The sequence below is a fragment of the Onychostoma macrolepis genome, chromosome 23, assembly GCF_012432095.1.
Source record: "Onychostoma macrolepis isolate SWU-2019 chromosome 23, ASM1243209v1, whole genome shotgun sequence".
Lineage (NCBI taxonomy): Eukaryota > Metazoa > Chordata > Actinopteri > Cypriniformes > Cyprinidae > Onychostoma > Onychostoma macrolepis.
In genome coordinates, this window is record NC_081177.1 from 13,179,465 (window position 1) to 13,192,474 (window position 13,010).

General features: G+C 35.0%; 2 protein-coding genes across 8 annotated transcripts in view; one reads left to right on the top strand and one right to left on the bottom strand.

Annotated features, from left to right (window-relative positions):
• slc26a10 (solute carrier family 26 member 10) lies at positions 1-9,374 on the bottom strand. Of its 3 annotated transcripts, none has more exons than XM_058763082.1 (18): positions 8,983-9,374; positions 6,470-6,580; positions 6,128-6,285; positions 5,841-6,005; positions 5,548-5,700; positions 5,249-5,331; positions 4,385-4,532; positions 4,165-4,278; positions 3,879-3,956; positions 3,554-3,649; positions 3,337-3,443; positions 2,329-2,398; positions 1,961-2,140; positions 989-1,043; positions 799-887; positions 654-708; positions 468-574; positions 1-338 (listed from the first exon to the last, which is right to left on the bottom strand). In XM_058763082.1, exons 1-18 carry the CDS (start codon positions 9,245-9,247, stop codon positions 300-302), a joined length of 2,073 nt encoding a protein of 690 aa, XP_058619065.1. In that variant the 5' UTR covers positions 9,248-9,374; the 3' UTR covers positions 1-299. The 3 variants fall into 3 exon arrangements, with proteins under 3 accessions (XP_058619065.1, XP_058619067.1, XP_058619066.1); XM_058763084.1 differs by lacking the exon at positions 8,983-9,374 and adding an exon at positions 7,163-7,285; XM_058763083.1 differs by lacking the exon at positions 8,983-9,374 and adding an exon at positions 6,743-6,808.
• The window catches only part of sp5l (Sp5 transcription factor-like), a 24,270-nt gene continuing 20,437 nt past the window's right edge, over positions 9,178-13,010 (top strand). For 3 of the 5 annotated variants that reach the window (XM_058763092.1, XM_058763095.1, XM_058763091.1), the window contains exon 1: positions 9,461-10,572. The gene's annotated coding sequence lies outside the window, so the exon portion shown is untranslated. Of the gene's footprint in view, positions 9,278-9,460; positions 10,573-13,010 lie in introns of those variants that run through there. The other 2 variants (XM_058763090.1, XM_058763094.1) reach the window with 2 other exon arrangements.

Sequence of the window (13,010 nt, forward strand, 5' to 3'; positions counted from 1 at the left end):
TACCAGTGCAATGGAAAAGAGATTAGAACACCTCTCCATAAAAAATCCATTGCATTGAGAGCATGAACATTTTTGTGCTGGTCACACATTACTGGTTGTTCATTCAAATTAAAATGTTTATGACAATGAATTTTCGTTAAAACAACCACTGATAGCCCTGACAAACTCATCACAGCATGTTGAGTCGAAATAAATGCTGGAATGACTTTAAGTCATTTCTCTGACACACTTGAAGTCACCAACTGGTTCTTTAGGTCCTGTTTTGAGTCTCAGTCTTGCATTACTTTGTGTCAGATAGATCACACCCAAACCGTTGTGTTGTTCTCGGGAGGTTTCTCCTGTCAAACAAAACAATGACATTTTTAAATGGAAATTAAATTGTGCCATAACGCTACAGTTTAGCACAGAAAATATGCTGTTTTGTTGAGATATGAAATCACATTTATGAAGGAGGTTTTGCAACATACCCGCTGCTGTTGTATGTAGACCACTGCATCATGAATTGTAACAAAAATATGCTGAGGATTCATGTAGTTCATCAGCCCGCTAGATGTGAGAATCTTCAGTACACTCTCTACAGGAGAGAGAAAATATTACCCTCAGGAAATTGTTTGAAAGGTTTGTTTAAGTATACAGTATATGTGTAAACTCACCATTGCAGTTAGCCAGGTATATCCGTACCCCTATCTTCTGGCACTCCATGCACATCTGTGGCAGGATATAAGTACCGTAATCATAAGACATTTTTCATGACAATATTGATGGGTGTCTAAACAAAACCTATACAGTCCAGCTCACCTGTATGAACAACCGAGCTCCTGCAACATCCACGAAAATAACACTGCTGCAGTCTATTAACACAGCCTCGACTTCACCCTCAGCCATTTCTGCAGTAAACAATTAAACAAAAACATGGAAGTGTAAAACAACTGAAATAAAAGACTCTTTAATGTGATTTTTGATATTACTTGAAGAAGTGGGAATGCACCTGATCTGAACAAGTCATTCTTTGAAGAAAATGAACTGTCTGTAACTCCTTGTTCCTTGAAAAACAATACAGTTATCCAATCAGATGTTTTCTTTATATATGTTATTTCGTTGTTAGAAGAAAATCTAAAAAAAATATCAAGGCAAAGACATATCAATATAATAACACTGGCCTGATTACAAGTAAAGCCTTTCAGAGGTTATGAAAGCAAAAGGCCACTAGGTTTTAGTCAAATAAAACCACAGCAACAGCTGACAATAAACTCATTATTATCTTAATAAACCATTCTTCCACCAAGTAATATAGTTCAATATTCTAATTATAGCTCACCCAAAAATACAAATTCTTGTTATCATTTACTCACCCTCACGTTGTTCCAAATCTATAAGACTTTAAACTTTGAAACATAAAATTAGATATTTTAATAAAATCTGAGCAGTTTCTGTCTGAAATTTTAGACTTCCAAGATCCAAAAAGTTCATAAAGGCATCATAAAATGAATCCGTATGAATTGAGCAGTTTTATCCGGGTCATGTGAAGGTATATGATCACTTTATATGATGAGCAGATTTAATTTAGGCTTTTATTTATCTAAACAATGATGAAAACACATCCATAGGGCACAATTAATTATCTTCTTTGGGAAGTTTTGGTTATCTGGTCTTTCAGTGGAGAGACAGAGAATATAATATCTTATTTTTGGTTTCAAAAATGAACCACATTCTTATGGTTTTGGAACATCATGAGTGTGAGTAAATGATGAACGCTTTTTCATTTTTGGGTGAACTATGCCTTCAACACAGAATGTGCAGCTGCTGTGCATTTACAACAGCTCTGAATGTGGCTTATGAACATTCAGATATAATGTAAAACATAAAATGCCAGGAGACATTTTTTGGGGTAAGTAAGCTAAAATAAACTCCTAAACTTGAGGAGCATATTACGTATAAACTGATGGATTGATCATCTTACTACAGAGCTAATGGCCTCTCTCTCTCTCTTCTCAATGGCCTTCAGGGCTTTCTCTCGGCTGCGTATCCTCTCAGGGGTGAGGCCCAGAAGCTGAGCCATATCAGCCTTAAAAAAGCTACGGTTCCCATAGTAGATGGGTCCATTGTAGGTCAGGATCTTCACACCAGGGACTTCATAGCACTACGGTACAGAGAGATGAAGAGGGTATAACCACATCGGCAGTTACGCAACACAGATGTGATTAAGACAAGTGCAGCAACGGTTAATCGATTTACTTTGCAAAAGCACAAGGCTCAATTCTAATCATAGTAAATTACATTACGTGTGGTAATAAGAAAAGAAACTTAATATGATGACTGTTGACTCACTTTATTATGGTTGTTGATGGATCTGTAAATCTCCGTGTTGGCAGCTCTTCCTAACACAGAGCAGTTGGCCCTGAAAACAGAAAGTTTACTATGAGTTCAGGGACATCTTTATCTCCCCTTTCCTTAAATGTGAATTTCATATCCGCTAGGAGGGGAAGGTTGTTTTGGAACACAGGGGTCTGTAAGGGATACTGGTTCGCTGTTTTTATACAGCCCCTGAGCTTTGGAACGCATAATTAAAGGATGTAGTAAACATGATTATTAAAGCAGATAAATACACAAATCTAATTAGGTAGTTTCAATCTCAATTATATTATGTACTCAATACCTCGTTTCACTGGGGCTGCTCTAGTTGGATTGATAATATCATTATCTCGATCCAGCCAGAATGATACACACACTCTAATTCAGTGGTTCCCAATCTTTCTCCCAGAGGATCCTTTTTTACATGTTATATGTTTCAAAACCCTTATGAAATCTAAGTGTACATTTAATTAGATTTATACAGAAGTAACCTAAATCCATGGACAGTTTGGTTATTATTAAAATATTAAATTACACAACAATTCATGTTTAATGTGAAACCTGCGCATGCATTTCTTCAGCAAATACATTCAGGAGTAATTTTATTGCTTGCTATACAAAAATCATTTCTCGCTTCCAATATGTTGCATGGTGTTGTTTCGATCATAAATAGTTTGGAAAAACATGCTTAGAATTTTTTAACAGGTATAGAGCTAAATTCATTCTGCCTTTAGCCATAGGGGTTTAATCTATTTTTATTTATATCATTTTTCATAATCTATTATACTTTCTTTTCTAACAGAATATATTTCACTCATTTATGTGTTCATAGCACAGATTAGAGTGAAATCATAATAATTTCCTCCTAGTGCAGGTCATGACTCTGAAGTTAGTAAACCTTGCTTTAATTTATACTAAATATCTCATGAAGTGAGTATATGAAAGCCCAAAGAGTCATAATGGGAAGTGTCATATTATTTTTACCTCTGTGTACGACATATAACTGTCATCATTGAGAAGACCACCCCAATGGCTAGGCCCAGGTCTACATTTAGCACAACTACTGACAGCCAGGTCACAAGCCACACCATCTGTTCAAACATACGTAACAAGAATTGAAATTAATCAGCTGGACTCAATCTCATTCAGAAATTAAACATATTTAGTGCTTATCTGGTAACGAGAGGTGGTAAAACCGTACAAAATCAATTTTGCTAATTCGCCAAAGGTCTGGGAGATCCTGAAACAGCAGGAACATCTGTCTCAGGCTGGTCACATTTATACATGCGAGCACTGCCTGGATGGAGAGAAAGGTGAGAGACAGTAATGCTAAAGATTATATTGATTTCTCCTTAAAAATAGCATGAAATCCAAAATTACCCTATTTGTTTTGTTACCAAATGTCTATGACATATAAGACAATATTCACATTGATTTTGGTGCATTAATCAGACGCTCTTAAGAAAATACTGTTTCATTCTGAAATATGTCGAATAGAAGATAAATTCATTGCATATGTGTCTTACCTTGGGTAGAAAGTAAAACAGAGGTCCTATTAGCAGAAGTACAATAAGAACAACCAGACTTGTGAACAGTGCTGCGAGCTGTTGAAGTATAGAAAAAGGATATTATTGTATTTAACTCCTACTGTGTTTGACAAACTTGTACAGAAAATGATCAACTTACACTTCTAGCAGTAAACATGCAGTAAACATTCATTATATTATCTCAGCGGGACCTTTACTGCATAATATTGCTTAGTTTTCTAACACGGAATAAGAACAGCAGAGGTGATCTCAAACAAACCAGTACCTGTGTGTGACCTCCGGCACTATCCAGTATGTTTGTGGTGGCCAGTGTAGCTGAATTTGGGAAACATGTGAAGAGAGATGACACAGTGTTGGAGATCCCATGTGCTAGAAGCTCCTATACAGCAAAAATAAAAGAACATTGTTTTTTGATGATATTTACAAATCTATGCTCAACCAGTCAAACCCAGGAAACCTTTTCAGATTATTAATATAGTATCTACCTGATTTGGATCAATGGAGTATCCATGCTTATCAGCATAAAGCATGGCTAGAGATACAGACACAGCGTAAGCAACAAGGGTGATAGCAACTGTGTCACCGGCAATGTCTGGAACCGTCTCCAATGCAGGCAGCCGTGGCTTGGGGAAGCTGAAAAGTAGTAAATATTTAGCTTTAAATTATAGTTAAACTGCAGGATGTACATGCAGTGGTGGCCAAAATTATTAGAACACTATATTTTCACCAGCTAAAAATGGTTTTAAGTCAGTTATTTCTATCTTTTGCTGTAGAGTGTCAGTAAGAAATATCAGTTTACATTTCAAACATTCATTTTGCCATTAACTGTATCAATCCAGTGAGATTTTTGTTTGCACAAGGAGTCTGACAACAGCTTCTTATATTATATTATTATATTATATTATTCATACTTCAATATATCAATGCATTAAATTGATCAAAATTGACAGTAAAGACTTTTACACTGTTACAGAGTCATTTTCTTTCAAATAAATGCTGTACTTTTGAACATTCTTTTTATTAATAAATCCTGAAAAAAACACACTAAGGTTTCCACAAAATTATTATTAAGTGGTTTATTAACTATTTTTACATTTATATTAATCTAACTGTTTTTAACAAATAAAAAAACCAAATCAGCATATTAGAATGATTTCTAAAGACTGGACAAATAACTGCTGAAAATCAGTTTGCTATCACAGAAATAAATGAATAAATTGTAATCATTTTTAGCTATTTTATTATTTTACTGTATTTTTGATCAAATAAATTCAGCCCTTGGTAAACTTTTTTAATCTATATATTATTTAAAATATATATATTTAATAATAATAATAATAATATATTACCCTGCTGGAATATGTCCTACTATCTGTATGTCATATTTGGAATCCAGGGAAAAGGCATATGTAATTCCTGTTGCAATTATTACCTGCAGGAGCCACAAGAGAATGGAAGATTATTTTTCACAGTGCAGACAACAGTAGAAATAGGGTTGATGATGAAACTCTCATTATACTGGACTAGTTGTCTGGTGAATGACAAATATTTGTACAAAAGTTCATTTGCTTATTTATGTCTGTAATTCACATAGCATCACAGAGATGTTCTAAATCTTCTAAATATCTGTTGAGGAGTGCAAACTCACAGTGATGATCTCCACAGGGATGGGAGTGCGCAGACGCTCCCGAAAGCGTGAGTTGACCTCTTTAACTGGCACCAGAACAGCCAGACAAAGCAGTGAGATCACCAGCTCGGCCAAATTAGTGTGGGGCACATTCTCCATCACTGATGCCAGAGTCTGTGGGTTTAAAAGGAGCTGCTGACTCATTTGTGCCCAGAAATAGTGAGAGATACTACAGTGATAATTATAGTAGTTTTAACTAATTATTCCACTAGTAACCAGAACAGAAAAACAGTCTGTGTTCCACCATGTCTGACCTTAAAAAAAGAGAAGGCACCAGCATATCGGGGAAGCCGTAATCCCAACATGCTTTGCAGCTGTGAGACAGTCACATGGAAGGCGGCTGCACTTGTAAAAGCCTTAACAATTGGTTCTGAGAGGTAAGTGGAAAGGAAACCCAACTGGAGCCCGCACATGCAGAGCTGGGACAATAAAAACAAGCAACAGGCTATCATAATTCTGAGTCTAACATTTCATCAGACAACAAACTGGTTAACAAAAACACACAGATGCTATGTGTTTAAACACAGCAGAATTGTCTTACCATCATTATGCCTGAGAGAAATGCTACAGCTGATGCCACCCCAATCCTCTGAGCCTCAAACTCTGCGGCCTCTGGGCTACTGGAGTTCAGAGCGAGTGGGATGGGAACTAGTTGCTCCACCACTGAACCAGTCATCAAACTCAACACAGCAAAGGTACCTGCAAAAGTCAAACTCTTGAAATGGTATTTCATTTTCTTGGTTAAACATGACCGACACTGGTTAAACATGGTTGCAGATTAATAACATTGTAAATATTCAAGCACTCTAGGGAATACTGGTATCCAAAATGTGATAGCCTAGAGCTAAACAGAGCTAAACTCTGGTAAATGAAAGTCTTTTACCTGTAGAAACGTGGTGACCGGTGCCGAAGAGCATATAGAGAACTACTGGGAAGAAGGATGTGTAAAGGCCATAGACAGGAGCCACTGATGTCAACAAAGCAAAGGCCATTCCTAGCAAACAAACAGTATGTTTTATCATTTATGGTGTCTGTATATGGATCAAACACATAATGCATTTAATCTACTAAATTAAAACTATATACATTAAAAATTAAATTCAAAGACTTATTTTTTTCTGTCACTAAAACAAATTCCTTGTATGTGTAAACATACCTTGCAATCATGCTCGTTCTGATTAAATAGGCAGTTTCTATTATGAATATGTTATCAATATTGGAATTATTGTTGTTTTGTTATTATTATTCATTATTATTATTATTATTATTATTATTATTTTAATCGGTCAGCAATCTCAAACTGACCCCCACACGTATAACGAACACATAGGACGCCATATTGCTGTCATGTGACATGAAAAGTTAAATAAATAAAAAAATCACTTATGTTATTTAATATTTATTAAATGTTTTGTTCAGGGCGAATCTGCTCCTACGAAAACGTCGATATTTTGTTCTAAAAAAATCTCTGTATATTTCATATTAGCATATATATATAGCCTATATCCTTTGTTGACAATAGAAAACACTTTATAAATATATATATATATATAATTATTAACTATTGTATACTCACGTGTATTCAAGTCGCAGATAAATTATTTAACTCCACTAACGTCATGGTTAAGACTTTATTTAGGCTATTTATCAATTAATTAATTTGAAAATGTTACGAACGTTTTTCACACGGTGTTAAAAAGTTCATAACATTTTCTTACTAAAAGTGTTATTATTAAAAACATAACATATTAAAAAAATAAATGTGTATCATTTACTTAGGGCCTATAATTATATAACGAATTTTGCTATTTTTATAGGCTAGGCTACTTTTTGAGTTTATATCAAAGTAGCCAGCCATACTACAGTAGGGCTGTAAGATTCCGATTCCTGGTTCTGGAATCGATGGGATTCGATTCCGAGAATCGATTCCTCTGTTTTCGATTCTTTTTCGATTCTTGGTTTTTTTTAGATCGAAGGAACCTAATCTCGCCATGACTGCAGGATATAAAGGTCGTAGAAAGTATCCTTCTCATAATATGAAGCTTTATTTGTAAAAAAAAAATGACAATAAATTTCTATAGCTATGATTGATTTTTAAATAGTAATTTTGTCTGCTTTGCCCGTGAAATTAGTCATAGCTCACATGCTCAGCAAGGACATGCATTTATCGCATGAACTGAACAAGACATGAAGTGTCTAAAATAAATGTGCACAGTTCAGCTGAATGATGAAGTTTACTTTGACTGTATGCACTGTAAAAAAAAAAAAAAAAGTTGAGCCAACTTAAAATTTTAAGGCAACCAGCGTCAGCAGATTTTTGAGTTTTCTCAACTTGTCGTTTTAAGTTTATACAAGAAAATTTTGAGAATCTCCCACAAAAATAAGTTGAGCAAACTCAAAAATCTGCTGAAGCTGGTAAAAAAAAGTTAGCTCAACTTTCTTTTTTCTTTTTTTTTTTTTTTTACAGTGTGCTTTGGACAAAATTAACAAACTGTACACTGAAACAAAATAACCAGAACACTAACAATAACACTGATAGAGCTCGTGGTTTATCTGTCAATCAGATGCTCAGCCACTGATCTATGCTCGTGACGTTTTCTTTTAGAATTATCATTGGCTGATAGAAATTAAAAAAAAAAAAATAGTATTTTAGGAAATAAGATCCTCAATCAGGTCATGATCTATTCTGTCGTGCAGCGCTCAAAATTGTGGACAACATAAGCCAGTTCCACCGTAAAATAACCCCTGAATCTTTTTTTTTTTTTTTGGAACTGGTTCATTAAAACTATCCGAAAGAACCTTTTCGTAAAAAACGAATCAGACTTCTAATCACTTTTAGAGAGCATGAGGCGAAGGGTAATACAAATATAAAAATGAAATAGATCTTTTATATATATAAAAAATAATCTTTTATCTCACAACTGTAATTACGGCTTTTATCGAGCATGAGGGAGGCGAATGGTGCTTCTCAAACTGAAGGCTGCATCCTCAAATTCTGATGATCTCAGTACCGACTCGTTTCCTTTCAGTTTATTTTCGTGAATTGAAATGTGTGCAGCCTTCGTAGGATGCAGCCTTCCATTTGAGAGGCACCCATAGATAAGCTTTGTTGAACTGAATGAGGAGTCGATTCCTCTGGATGGGATCGATTCCCAACGCCTCGGAATCGATTCTTTTTGGAATCGATTCCCAGCTCTACCATACATTGTTTACATTTTTTTAAATTTAATACGTATCTCTCATCAAAGTCGTTGTATCGTTCCAAAACTATGTTCACGTGAATGATCCTAACCTGATTTTATTTAATAACTTTTTTTCATATTCTCGAACCATTTCTTTCTCTTCTAGCCCATTTCATAGCGTAAATTAAAGTTTGTTTGTTTGTTTGTTTTTTACCTTGGGGAATGTGTACTATTCCAACAGTCAGTCCCGCTATGATATCTCCTAAAAGCCATTTCTTGAGCTTGTATTTTGGCAGCCAGCTGCACACGGGCAGTCTCTTCTTGAGCAGGTGAAGACAGTCCACCTGAGAGCAGCTGCATCTCTGCGCCAGTCGGTCGCGGAGCCGCTCTCTCCCTCTAGACTGGTCTTCCGTACCATACGTCTGTCTGAAGCGATCCTCAGTGTATATATTTCTATATACGGCCACTGATGCACTCATCTCGTCCTAAAGTGTTCTTCGGAGAGCAAGGTAAATAATCTTCAGAGTTAAACTGCTCCAAACAAGTGCCCAACCCCTCATTTATAGCAGGAGTCGCTGGAATTTGACATCAGGAACAATTGTATTTTCCTGTCAAGTACTGGAGCCAATTGAACACCAGTGTCTTTTTTTTTTTTAGATAAAGTCAAACTGCAAAAAACATCCTACTTTTATGAAACAGTCTCCATATAGGTATTCTTGAAAAACCTCTTCCAGGTCCTACTGCTAAAGGATTTTACAAAAACAATCAATGGCATGAACACTCTCATCTTTAACACATAGACATGCTCTCAGTCCCTCCTCCTAATCATGGCTGTAACTCTTCAAACAGACTCTGTCTTCACGTCTATGACATGAGGAGTCATGGTGTATAGAAAGTGTACAATGTATTGCTCTGTGCGACATCTGCATGACGATCAAAGTGCTATTGTTTACAGGGTGAAGGTGAAACCTCAAACCACAACTATTACTGATTATTAGAGGTGGTCATTTCCGAGAGGGGGTCGATTTCTCCCTGCCTTTAGTGTCTTATTGGACTTTGAAGAACCGAAGCTGCCTTGTGAAGCGTAATCATATATGTTTTCTTTGCCTCGCTGATCAAACCGCAATATGACTCTGGTAAGCGTGCACTGTGTCCTTTTATTTCATTAAAGGAATAGTTCACCCAAAAATGAAAATTTGCTGAAAAAAATACTCAGGCCATCCAAGATGTAGATGAGTTTGGTTCTTAATCGGAAACAGATTTGAAGAAATTTAGAATTATGCACTTGTTCACCAATCCTCTGCAGTGAATGGATGCCGTCAGAATGAGAGTTAAAAACATATAATCCACAAGTAATCCACATGGCTCCATTCATTTAAATGAATTAGTTCTGAATCGAAAAGCTAGGTGTTTGTAATAAACACGTGTTGTTGATTCCGGCTGAAATACGAGTTTTCTAAACATAATATTGCTGTCTCCAGTGAAATAGTTGTCTCATCTGAATCAGGAGAGAAATATGCACAGATCAAGCACTATTTACAAGCGAAAACATTCCAGAATTCTAAACAAATACGTATTTTGTCCAGAAGCAACGGCTTAAAGTTAAAACATCTTAATGATGGATTTTTTCTTATTTTACTTCAAAGGTATTTAACTGATGGACTGGAGTCGTATGAATTACTTGTGGATTATTGTGGTGCTTTTATCAGCTGTTTGAACTCTCGTTCTGATGGCACCCATTCACTGCAGAGGATCCATTTCTTCAGTCTGTTCTGATAAATAAACAAACTCATCTATACATAGGGTGAGTACATTTTAAGCAAATTTTCATGTATGGGTGAAGTATTACTTTAACAGATACACTTTTAAGACTACTTAGTAGTTAAGGGGAAGCCCAGAGTTTCAATTTGGAATGAACCAGTTGAATGTACTTCATTGCCATTGTCAAGTGTTTTCTATTGTCTGAAGAGTAACTTGCGTCGTTAAACTGCAATGAAAAATGGGTAAGCCTCTGAGTTTTAGTGTGAACGTGGTGGAGATCACTCTAGCTCTGGCTCAGCCAACAAAACCATTGCCGTTTGTACCTCTAGACAATGTCACGGGTGCCTGAGATTGCAATCTCACAAAATGTCCAACCCATAAAACAAAGACCTATACAATATAAATGGAACAGTTGTTTTGGTATGGCCCAGTATTAGGACGTATGAACGATCCTCTTCCTGACCATGTTGTTTGCTGGTTCGTGCAGAATGCCACGCACCTGCGCTGGCTGAGACTGGACAGGCTGCTGGCACTGCAAACTGTTGGTTGAGGTGGTACTGCTAGTTTTTATGTGTCTCAATCAGGGTTATTATGCTAACTAAAACTAAAACCACAAAAATACATATTACTTGAAATAAAATGCATGTTAACGGAAATAAAATAAAATATAACAAAACTTAAACAAACTTAAAAGTATTATTACTTATTATAAATGATGAATTATTATAATTAGTTCAACTAGTTGCCAAGGAAATATTTCCTATTTGTCTTTAATATAACTTGGTCAAAATAACTAAATAACTAAAACTAAATAAATAAAATTAATAAAAACTGTATAGACATTTTTAAAAAATGAAAAATGATTAGAAATGACAAAAATACAAAAATTACTATACCTTTAACTTAAATTAAAGTGAAAACAGAAAAAAATCTAATTTTTATATTTAAAAATCTAATTCAAAATATATATAAAAAACTAATAGTATATCAGTATTAGCATTAACTAAAAATACATTACAAAAAAAATGAATTACTTGAAATAAAATAAACATGAACTAAAATAAAATATAAAATCCAGACATTTCCATTAGTTTAAACTGAAGTACTAACTTAACTAAATCTATATATGTATATTTAAAAAATAATAAAAATCAAAATGTCAAAAACAAATAAACACTAAGACTTTAAATAAAAACAAAATATAAAAATAAAATGTAATTTAAAATATTAACAAAAATGATTAAAACAATAATACTAAAATTACACTGCTTCTGACTGACAGAGATTTTGACAAATATGAACAAGAGAAGTAATTTAGAATTTAAATGTATCAAATTTTTTATAAAAATCATGCATTTTGATGTAACAGAAAAGTCAGTCCAACACTTCACAATAAATGCTTTCTCTGATTGAGGGAAGCATGGCTAAAGTGCATGAACTTTTATCTAATTATCTCATTCATTCTTTAACAGATTGTTCCCAAATTACACAAACGTTTTATATCAGCATTAGACATTAATTTCGTAAGCTCTTTTTGTCACTGTGGCTGTATTGCTAAAGACAAAGCAAAAGCCAACCAGAGGGGATGTCTTCACGATGTCTTCACCATTGGGTATAGTCCAAAATGTGAAGTGTATCCATTTTGGGTGTATTTTTAATTATAAGTGAAAAATACGGTTGTTTTGATCTCATATTCCAAGAATCTCCAGGTCTCTATAGATATGCTCTGATATGTGGAGTTTTTTTTTTGTCAAGGAATGCAGCTATTGTGTTCATCAGCTCAGGAGAATTTATGGACACGCTGATGGCGTGTTGCGTCTGGTGGCTGTTTAAACAAGATATTAATCAGCGGTGAAAGGAACAATGCACTGAATGGAAGAGGATATGGAGTGTTGAACCCCCCTCAAAAGCAAGACGAAGCTCAAGCACTCCAAGAAAAGACAGGTTATGATAAACCAGACAATATAGACATTATAAACAAGAGTGATTCACTTCAACTGGAGTGTGTTTACAGTCTAATCTGGATGTCAGTTGACCGGTGGTTTGTAGTTGATAAAGTGTCGAGTCTCAGACATATTTCCCCTCTGACTGCCCAAACAGTCTGCATAAAAAGCCAAATGAAGATATAACATTTATGAAGCTATTTAATGCATTTATTTGAACAAATCCAAAGGAAAATTGCAAAAGGAATTAGTGTTAGAGAAAGTTGGATCTCATTGCATAGTTTATATTGCATAAAATAAAGCATGTCATGTGATAGTACTTGCATAAGGGGGACAAACTTGGTTTTCTTTGGCTAGAAACCTTTTTGTGGTATAATTTCCCTAGCTGTATATGCAATAATTGCATTAGAACAATATCTTGTTAACCTTCATGCCCCCCTCACGCTGAGAGTGTGTCGTGGTCCTCGGCTATTGTCGTCTGCTTCATCATGCTGTTCTTGTTATGGGAGGGGTGTCATAATAATTTGTCAAAAATCTA